Source organism: Leptinotarsa decemlineata, unplaced genomic scaffold (genome assembly GCF_025532065.1).
Source record: "Leptinotarsa decemlineata unplaced genomic scaffold, Ldec_3_MD MMD2_tig00026374_RagTag_RagTag, whole genome shotgun sequence".
NCBI lineage: Eukaryota > Metazoa > Arthropoda > Insecta > Coleoptera > Chrysomelidae > Leptinotarsa > Leptinotarsa decemlineata.
The window spans coordinates 2,302,732-2,313,910 of NW_027412710.1; the positions used below are offsets into that span (position 1 = coordinate 2,302,732).

At 42.4% G+C, this 11,179-nt stretch overlaps 1 protein-coding gene across 1 annotated transcript; it reads left to right on the forward strand.

Moving 5' to 3' along the window:
- The first annotated feature begins 429 nt into the window (after window positions 1–429).
- Window positions 430–930, forward strand: LOC111515506 (uncharacterized). Its single transcript, XM_023171730.2, has one exon. It carries the CDS (start codon window positions 430–432, stop codon window positions 928–930), a length of 501 nt encoding a protein of 166 aa, XP_023027498.2.
- The last annotated feature ends 10,249 nt before the right edge of the window (window positions 931–11,179 follow it).

Below are 11,179 nucleotides of genomic sequence, written 5' to 3' on the forward strand. Positions count from 1 at the left end.
GCTGGGGATGGTGGAAAAGGCCAACGTTAGCCTAAACTTGGTGAATAACTGGATGATTGAAAGCGGATTACAGCCAACCCCGCATAAAACAGAGGCAATCATCATCAAGGGACCGAGAAAGAGGCAGAGGATTAGTTTCGTTTTTGTAGGAACCAAAAAAGAATGTAAAATACTTGGGGGTTTGGCTAGACGACCAGCTGATTTTCAACGAGCATGTCATATACACCAAAGGAAAGGCTGACAGACAGACTGCCGCCCTTGCTCGTGTCCTCCCCAACATAAGGGGACCGGGATGGAAAAAGAGGAAGGTTATCTATGGGGCAGTACAATCGAACTTTTTGTACGCGGCAACGGTATGGGGGCGAGTGATGTTCTTCAATAAATACAAGAATAACCGGAGTCCAGAGGCCAATGTTGTCGAGGGTTGCAATGGCGCATAAGACCGCATCTACCGATGCCCTGAATGTTATTACCGGTATACCCCCCATCGATCTGTTAGTGGAGGAAAGATGGCGGCTGGATGACCGGGAGACGGTCACGGAAGAAGTAAAAGCCGAAGAAAGAAACAGGGCGATAGGGAAGTGGCGACAGAGATGGACAGCCAACACGAGTACCGCACAGTGGACAAAAAGACTGATCCCAAACCTAAAGCCATGGCTAGACTGCAAATTTAAGAATCTCGAATATTTAGTCACGCAGGCGCTGACAGGACACGGCTCCTTTGGAAGCTTTACCTATAGAATAGGGAAAACAGCGGATGATCGATGTAGATACTGCCAAGCGGACGACGACCCGCAACATACCATTTTTTCATGCCAGAGGTGGCATTTCGTTGGAGACAGGGTGAGCCCGGATAACTTAGTGGGGTATATCATAAGAGAGCAAGGAAACTGGCGTGCAGGCGCTGGGTACCTCCGTAGCGTGATGTAAAGAAAGGAAAAAGAAGAGAGGGAGGCCCAGAATCAGGAAAGACGGTGAGGGCATGGATCCTGCTGTGATTGCTGATAACTAGTAAGGGACCGGATATAACAAATCGTAGATGATAAACTGGGATATTTACATACGTTGGTACTATGAGTTATGCGTAAAATGAGTGATTTTACACGCCGCCTGTACTTGATGTTAGGCCACATCGGCGGTTCCGAGTACAGGAGAGGGCGAGGGGTGATTTTTTCCGGTAAGAGTCCGACCCTACTGGCTAGCGATGGACACCAATCGGCCAGTGCCCATGAGGGTTTCCACCCTACCACGAAGAAAAGTTAAGGTTAGGTCAAGTTTTAGGTTAACTTGATGTTATGCCACATCGGCGGTTCCGAGTACAGGAGAAGGTGAGGGGTGGTTTTAGCCGGTAAGAGTCCGGCACTACTGACTCGCGATGGACAGCGAGCGGCCAGTGCCCATGAGGGTTTCCACCCTACCACAAAAAGGTTAGGTAGAGTTGGGTTAGGTTAGGTCAAGTTAGGATAGGTTGGGTTGGTCCGGGAGACTTAGTATAAATCCACCGCCACAAAAAAAATTGGATGTATCGAGATAAGTGGCAACACTTACCTTTCTCAGGCCGGTGTGATGCGGAGACGAATAACCTCTTCATCGGCAAGACCGCTGGGTGCCTATTCGTGGCCAGACTGTCTCTTACAGAACTCATCGGATCTAGAGGGAGAAGCTTCGAGAAAAAATCCTCCTGGAGTCACACATCTGGTGTGCAGGCATGGCGACCCTGGGATTTCTCCAGCCCGGATTCTACCTTTTTTCAACTGGTCTTGGGTGGATCTGCCTACACTCGTATCTTTGAACTATCGACTACCCTTGGTCAACCCTTGTTTCTTCGTATCCCGATGCTAGTAGAGTATTCGAAGGCTAGGGGTCATTCTTTTCAAGTCTATACTCGCCAAGGGAGTAAACCCTTCCAAAATTCCGTAACCTAAGGTGTCATGCGACCCGTGCCGAGAGGTGGATGATCAGACGATAAATGGTCTAGAACGGAGCCATCGGGAAATTGGAAGCCTCCCGATGTGGAATGCCTTACCCCTACAAGCCGGGCTCTGTAGAGGTGGACCGAAGAACCCTAGATGTTCGTGGGATTTACTATGGATGATTCGAACAAAACAATTAAAAGAAAACAGGAGGAAACTGAGAAAGAAAAGAAAGAGAGGGAGGAGTTCGAGAGGGAAATGATTGAGGAAGGAAATAGAAACAGGGTACCAAGATCCCCAGTAATGATAAGGGAAAACACAGAAACCACAGATAGGAGGGAAGATGATGAGAAATACGAAGCATAGAGGTCAGGTATCTCAGAGGGAAGTAAGGAAGATTTTGAAACTATAGACCTCACGGACGAGAAGGAGCCGGGACAACTGATAAAGAGAATAAAAAGGGGGACTCTGGAAAAACAAGGGGGATCAGAAACCAACATAGAGGCAAGAATACAGGAGTTCAAAAAACTGGAAAGGACAGTAGAGAATATGGTAGAGATGGCGGCACAGATGATGACATTGATAAAGGGAAATACAAACACGAAGGTAGAGATCAAGAAACTCTCCAGCCGTATTAGTACAGAGGCGGGGAAACTGAAAGAAAGAACAAAGTTACTAGCACAGGAAAGCATGAGGCAAACCAGAGAGAGAAGAGAGAAAAATAAAGATCAAAAAGAAAAAATCGACGAAATGAATAGAATGGAGGAGGAAAAACGGACGGCCGAGGAAAAAGCAGAGAGAGCCGAGAAAAAAGTCGAGGAAATGAAGAAATTGATAGAGGAACTAGAAGACAAAGTGGAAAGAGAAAAAGATAACTATCAAAAGCAAAAAACAGCCAAATGAACAAGTTGAAAGAGGGAAAAAGATGGTAGAAGAAAGAGCGGGAAGAGCCGAGAAAAGATTGGAAGAAATGGAAAAATTAATAAAGAATATGAAAGATAAAATGAAAAGTGGAGAAGAATTAGCGAAAAAGAATGCGTGCAATTGTGAATGCAGATGTGGGAACTCCATCATAACTGGGCTCCCAGAAACAGAAATAGGATATGAAGAGTACTGCGAAATGGAAAATATAGAATGGGCAGCAGACATATATAGGAAAACAAAAATAACGGTAGGAAACCCCTTAGAAACTGCTGATGAAACAACAAAGGTGGTGATGATAGAGCCGGATGACATGGAGATGAATCGTAGTATCCAAAAGCTATATAGGGATAAGTACCCGGAGCTAGAAGGAGACATAGAGATAATAGAACAAATCACTAAAGTAAGAAGGACAGGAAAGCAGACAAGGAAAAAGGTGGTGAAAGTGACGATGGACGACACACACAAAGATACATGGGATAAAATTATGAAACTCATAGAGGAAACAGAAGGGGATGAGGAAATATGCATACCCCATGTAAAATGGATGGAGGTCAAAAACCTTCAAAAAATGGTTGAGGCTGTTTTTCACTTAGGGAGGAATACCAGGGTGGAGATATTTACAACAAGCGGGGAAGAAATACTTAAGAGGGAAAGGACGACATATGGGGTGTTAGTCTCAGATGGAGAAAGAACATTTAGCGAGGTACTGAATAAGGTAAAGAAAGCTATGAACGGAAACGAGGCAACCAACTCCATACGAGAAGTTAGAAGTACTAGAGGAGGAAAATTGCTGATAACCATGGATAAGAACCAAAGGGCCTTGGAAGAGGTTAAAGATGCATTAAAAAAAGAGGGGGAGATGAAGATAACCAGCCTAGGCGGAGACACCGGAATGGAGAGCATATACATTAGGGGAATGCTCTGCGACACCACAAGGGAGGAGATAGTTGACGTTGTGAGGACAGTAGTAGAAGCCTGGGAAGAGAACTGGGGGATAAGTGAAACCAGACCGACAGGAAATAAAACAGTAACAGCCACTTTGAAGCTGCCAAAAAAGATAGCAGAGGCAGTTGTAGCCCAGGAATTCATAAAAGTAGGACTGGCCCGATGTAAGGTGGAGATGAGACACAGAGTGCCAAACTGTGTGAAATGCTGGAGCTACGAACATAACTCTGAAAATTGTAAGGGAGAGGACAGGACAGGAAACTGTTTCGAATGCGGCAAAGGAGGGCACAATGCAGCAGCTTGCACAAATGAAATGTACTACCTAGAGTGTGGAATGGAGGGCCACAAATTGGGCTCCATGGGGTGCCCTGCTTTCAAGGTGGCACTAAAAATAACAAAGCAGAGATACAACCAAGACAAGAGATAGGGAGGGACGGAGAAGAAAGGCTGGAATGGAGACTTCCTGCTGGGTGAGGCGGTGACTGAGTCAATAAATGCTATGACGGCAGCGGCGGCAGAAATGGCAGCAAAAGCAGCAAGAAAAGAGGAAGAGCGGGATAAAGAAGAGAAAGAGGAGTTTTTAATACGAAATCACCACTATGGGAGCACCACATACAGATGACAGAGATAACTATCTAACAGATTGAATTGCAACCCTTGACCTCACTATACACAATAACGAAAACCTTACATTTGAAAGAGGCATATCAAAGTCACACATAGAGATAACGATGACAACAGGATTGCGAGTAAAGTAAAAGACTGAAAAACAATGGATGAGGAAACAATGATCCAACACAAGTATATACATTTTCATATAAGTACCATGATAGGAGAAAAAAGGCAATGGAACAAAAAACCATACTTGAACAAAGCAACCTTCAGGAAAATCGTAGAAAGAGCTGGGAAACGATGGTACGCCAACGGTAGAAAACTACCTGTCAATAAACGCAAACGCACAAAGATCGGCAACAATGACCAGAAAAGGGAAAGTGGAAGTACAGCCATACTGGTGGAACGACGAAATCTCCCAGAGAAAAGCAGAATGTAACGCAATGAGAAGAAGGATCACGTGAAATCATCGAAAATCACCTGACGCAAGCACGACAAGAATGGAAGAACAACTCAAACAACTTCGAAAGGAACTCCAAAAGATGATAAGAAAATCAAAGAGAGAACAATGGAGGGAACTGTGCAGAAAGCTCGAGGACATCTGGGGGATGGATATCAAATAACGAGGAGGCACCTCAAAGTAATAACTGGAAGACTATGAAAAAATAAAAATAGCAGAAATTTTCCCGAAACTAGTTCCAATCCCCCCACCATTCATAGAAGAAGAACTTAACAGCGCAATAAGCAAAATCAAGGTAGGCAAGTCTCCGGGCTCAGATAATCTGACACCAGAATCCATAATGGAGATAGCAAAAAAGCCCCCACCTTTGTTCTGCAAACATATAATGAACTATTAAGGAAGCAGGTGTTTCCAAAGAAGTGGAAAAACGCAAGAGTTGTAATGAATCTGAAATCGAGCCAACAACTGGAGGAAGGTACACCACAACATCGCCCGATATGTTAACTCGATTCTCCGGGTAAATTGTATGAATTGTTGATCAGAGAACGTTTAGAGATAGAGCTTAACGACAAGGAAGCAATATCAGAAAACCAATTTGGCTTCCGTAGGGGCAGATCAACAGTTGGTGCAATTGAACTGGTTAAGGAATATGAAAGAAATGCACGAAAAACCTGGCACGCCCTAATAACAGTTGACGTGAAAAATACATTTAACACGGCCACCTGGAGCATCATAATGGGTAGGCTGACGAAGATCGGGATTAGCTCATATCTGATCAACACTATATCCAGTTATTTGGAGTATCGAGAAATCTCAGTGGCAAAGGACCACCGAAAAGAAATCACTGCAGGGGTTCCACAGGGATCTGTACTCGGACCGACCCTGTGGAATATACTCTATGATGGAGTATTAAGAGTAAAACTTCCGGATGATGTTGAAACAATAGCCTTTTCAGACGATCTAGCGGTCATGGTTGCGGCCAATAAAAAAAATGAATTGATAGAGAAGACAAATAAGGCCTTAGGGTGCTTACAGACTGGAGCTGCGATGAGAACGAATAAGGAGAGCAAAGATAAGAGTGAAGAGAGCTGAGAGTTGGCATTTCGGAGTGGAGCGAAGAGTCAGTGCGATTCAAATCCTTCTTGAGTATGGACGACGACTACTACTTCTTTGCGGAAAACTCGTCATTGAGATTGTGGTTCTTACGTGGGGGACGAAAAGTAGAAGGGATTCACGAAATAAATCAATCGCGACATGAACACGGTGAATTCCACCATTTATATGAAGAACTTCGAAGAGATTCTATGAAATTTTATGAATATTTCCGCATGGATATCAAGACATTCGACTACTTGCTCAGTAAAGTACAACGCAGATTGCTGAAGAGGTGGCCGAACTGCATTTTAAATTCAATTTTACCTGTTGAACGTCTTGCAGTTACTTTAAGGTAAGTACAAATTTTTAATACAGGTTCGTACCGTAAAAGTTTTATTAATAAAGGTTTAATATTAATAACGTAATTATTTACTAAAAATTAACTTCAACGTTAAAGCAGACAAGGTAGGTTTATACAGGAATATTTACAGATATATATTTTTTGTTTCAAAGTAATATCGCAAACAAGTTTGCCTTTTTATTTATTTAAAATGCAATTACAAATAAAAATAAAACAAAAATAAAATAATACAATAAAATACAGGAATATATAAAACACGAAAATGCATAACATAATTAAGGAGGGGAAGATATAAATGGTTCTTCGCCAGAATAATTGCTGAAATACGATGCAACAGAAGAAGGATTTGATAGTTCATGATCCAGATTATGTGGACGAGAAAATTATTCATTTGAAGTGCGTGCGACATGAGCATAATGGATTGGCTGCATTTCACAGTTACCGCCAGCATTGGTTGGTCTCTTCGTGATAAAGTCGTACACAAGTTGCTGAATTTTAATTCTCAGTAGTAGCTTATCAGCCTGAGGAAGGGGTTTGACATGTTGACTTCTTCACAATTGGAGACACTAGGATATTCGGTAGGCTCTGTGTCCAATGAATCGGTAGGAACTTCAGGTTCGGGCAAATTCGCACCAGCTGTGCGAACAGTGAATTGATCTTGCAGGAAAAGCAGGTTGTCAAAATGTTTCCACGGCGATTTCCAGTCTGCTTGTGACCCACCACCGTCACCAGAACGTAGCACTGGCTTCTTCTGAAATTCTTGACGAAACTTGTCACGCACGGCCTTCCATTTACCTCTCACTGCCTGTCCTGAAATGATAAACAAAATTATTTAATATTATATAAAGTAACGAAAACTGAGATTTAATTCAATTGAAATCAAACTATTAATTTTTTCATATTTGTGTAATACCTACCTAAAATAGTTGAATAGTTTGATATAGTTAAAAAAAGTCCCATATTTATCAAGTGCTTTCACTAGTGGAAGAGAAAATAACAGACCTACCGAAGCAGCTACTCACGTCAGAGATGTTTTCAAGACTTTTGTTTGTGCAAACAGATTACCTACTTCAGAGTGATAAAAATTGGAAATAATATGTACCTCGAGAAAATTTTATTTTGCATTACCTATATAGATATACCTATTTATACTTTCTACGGAAAAATATATAGGTAGGAAACGAAATAAAAATAAATATTAGAAAATATGTAAATAAAACAATTGTTGAATTCATTGAACTGGCTACTTCATCCCACAACTTGTCAAGAATGTACCGGTTATGGTGCATCGGATCCCTCTGATCCCATAAAGGTTTTTTCATAAAAACTATGCCAATCAAATCCTCAACATTATTACGTCCCTACTCGTGGGAATAGAAATGAATATAAACGAAGAACCAGAAACGGTATTTGTAGAGGGAGGCAACCACCCCATAATTGGAAGGACTGGCACAGTAGAGAAGGAAAAAGTAGGCGCGATTACACGCAGGTATTCGGTACCGGACTCAAAAAAACGCAAAGTAGGGGATACATCGCAGGAAACAGGAATAGATAACCCCTACAAGAAAAGGGAGAGCCCGGAGGCATTCACAATAATGGAGGCTATTAAGGCTAATAAACACCAAATGATGTAATTAGATAAAATTATAGCAGAGAATCCAAACATCAACAAGAGATTAAGAGATCTAGGACAAAAAATGAAAAGAACATCGGAACTACTCCAAAGGAAGTCTATAAAGGAGTGGTTGGATAGAAATAAAATGGAGGCAATCGAAAAAATGACTATCGATATAGTACGCAGACCATGCAGACCAAAGGGACGGAACTGGCCGATGCGTCCACTCAAACCAACCCATGGAGAGAAGCACTGCCAGAAACTCTCAGCGAACTCGGGACGAAAATGGACTGGAAATAATTTTGTAAAAAAGAGCCTCTTAAATGGGAAGAGGGAGTTTTTACAAATACCAAAGTGGTTGTGGGAAACCCGCTGCAGACGGTGGACAGGACCGTTAAAGTAGTTATGGTTGGCCCAAATGAGAAGGACATGAATAAAGGCATCCTCAAGTTGTATAAGGAAAAATATCCTGAACTGGTAGAGGAGGAGGACGACTTTGTGGTTCTGGAACAATCCCCCGAATCAAAGGGACAGAAACGCAGAGCCGTAGAAAAGTAATCAAGATGATGCATGAAGGAACCATAAATTGAGAGAGAAAATGGCTGAGGAAAACCAAATATGCATCCATCATATTATAGGTATTACAACTGAACAGCTACGAAAAGCAACGGAGGCGATCTTTTATCAATCAACAACACAAGTTGAAATATACACTACGGCTAGCCTCGACCCCAAAATCAGAACGGAGAAAAAGACCTATGGCATGATAGTAAGTGCAAACGGTGATACCTATAAAAAAATCCTTGAGAAGGTTACAGGAGCCGTCAAGAATAGTCAATCAGTTGCAACGATCCAGAACATAAAGAACACGAAAGATGGAAAATTATTCTTGACAATAGATAAAGACATCGATGCCCTAAATAACCTAAATGATGCCCTGAAGGAGGATAGTTCACTCCGAATCAGGAGAGGAAAAACCAGAAATCATTCATATTAAAGGAATGTCAGGGGACGCGGTCAAAGCAGACATAATCAGAGCAGTGGAAAACGCCACACAGTCAACTAATGTCGTAATAAATATCAGCGAATTACGCCCATACACCAACGACACGCAGGCAGCAACTCTTACCATGCCAAAGGAGCTGGCGAATAAACTACTCTCCAACGAGTACATTAGGGTCGGCTTAGTAAGATGTAGAGTCGAAAAAAGGGTTAGGGTGCCGAGATGTGGGAAATGTTGGGCCCACGACCATGAGACGAATAATTGTACTGGAGCTGATAGAACAAAAAACTGCTATAAGTGCGGTGGGTCTGAACATGGCGTGGCAACGTGCAGTAACCCTGAATTTTGCCTAGTATGTGGAGAACAACATAGGACAGGCACACTGAGGTGCAAGGCCTTCAAAGATGCTCTGAAGAGGGCCAGGAACAAGGAACAGAGGCGCACAAAACTCCAGCGGGAGGAGGGAGGTGGAAACCCTAAACAAGGAATAACACTTCAAGAGATCATAGATTATAATATTGAACAAGGGGACAAGGACCCCAGACTGGAACAAGTCGACGAGGAGAAGGAAGGAAACTATGTCCAGGAAGAAGATTCTGTCTTACTAGATTTAATATCATAAAACTTATTATGTTGAAAGTCCTCCAATCTAATTTAGGAAGAGCCAGGGATGCACACGATAACGTGCAAATTGCCACACGAAACCACCATACGGATATACTGATAGTGGCTGAACCCAATAAAAAACTGGTAAGCAATGGGGAGTGGATAGTCGATACTAGGATAGACATAGCAATAAAGTGCATTAACAGAAACGTAGGGGTCCGGAGAGTTAGAAAAGGGGCCGGGTATACCGGGTGTCCCAGAGCTTTTAGGCCAGCAGATATCTCAGTCACCTGCAGAAAAAAATTTAAAAAAAATATGTATATCATAGAAGACCACCAGCACTTTCATGTAGCAGAGCAAAATCCACCCCCTCGCGAGCAACCCCTGCGAAACCACCCCTCACTTTTGTTTTTCAAATGGCAACCCCATGTTGTTTGTCGTTCAACTGACAGCTCTTGTTATTTCTCAACCAACGATATATCATAATTGTTCGAGAAAATTGAATACGTTAGTGGGTACTATTAACTGGACTGATCGAATTGTTCTGCATTGTAGACACCAGAAAAAGTGGACGCTACGCAGAAAAAGAGGCGATAAAATGTTAGAACTTTTGGTGCTTCCTTTCATTCCTCTGATATCTGGATGACACATTGCCATCAGTCGTGATATTGTTGTTGTATATCAAAATGCCTTTTACCTTCACTCCCAACGAATACGTTGATATGCTTTTAATTTTTGGTGAATGCCGAAAGAATAAACGTGCTGCGGAGAGGCTGTATGGGCAGCGCTTTCCTGATCGTCGACAACCAGGTCGTAATACGTTTTCGTATGTAGAAAATACCATGCGAACGGGATCATTTCCAGGAAAAACAGATCAAGTACATCCTACTCCCGTGCGAACTGAGGAAAATTGCATAAATGTGTTGGCCTACGCCGAAGCACATCCTCATATTTCGGTTCGTGCATTGGCGGTAGAGATTGGGATCAGTAAGTAATCTGTGCAAAGAATTTTCAAACAGTACAAGTATCATCCCTTCAAAATTCATTTACACCAAGGACTCAGACCTACCGATTTCGAAAGACGAACGGCATTCATTGCTCACATTCAAGTTTTAGTCCATGACAATCCAAACATCCTCAATCAAATCTTGTGGAGTGACGAATCCCGCTTCCATAATAATGGTACTGTTAATCGACATAACATGCACTATTGGTCACAGGACAACCCTCACTGGATTAGAGAAACCAATTTCCAAACAATGTGGGGTGTGAACGTGTGGTGTGGTTTACATAATGGACGACTCATCGGGCCCCATTTTTTCCAAGACACTTTGACGGGCCACCGATATTTACATTTCTTGGAAAATTGTTTACCTGCCCTCCTGGAAGATATTCCACTTGAAGAACGACAACAAATGTGGTGGCAACAACATGGTGCTCCTGCACATAACCATAATGTAGTTACTACATTCCTCAATGATACTTTTCGAGGCCGTTGGATTGGAAATAGTGGACCTGTGCGATGGCCTGCACGTTCTCCAGATCTCACGCCACTGGACTTTTTCCTGTGGGGATATCTGAAACGAGTTGCCTTCGAAACACAACCAATGAATATTGACGATTTAACCCAAAAAATTTTAGAGGC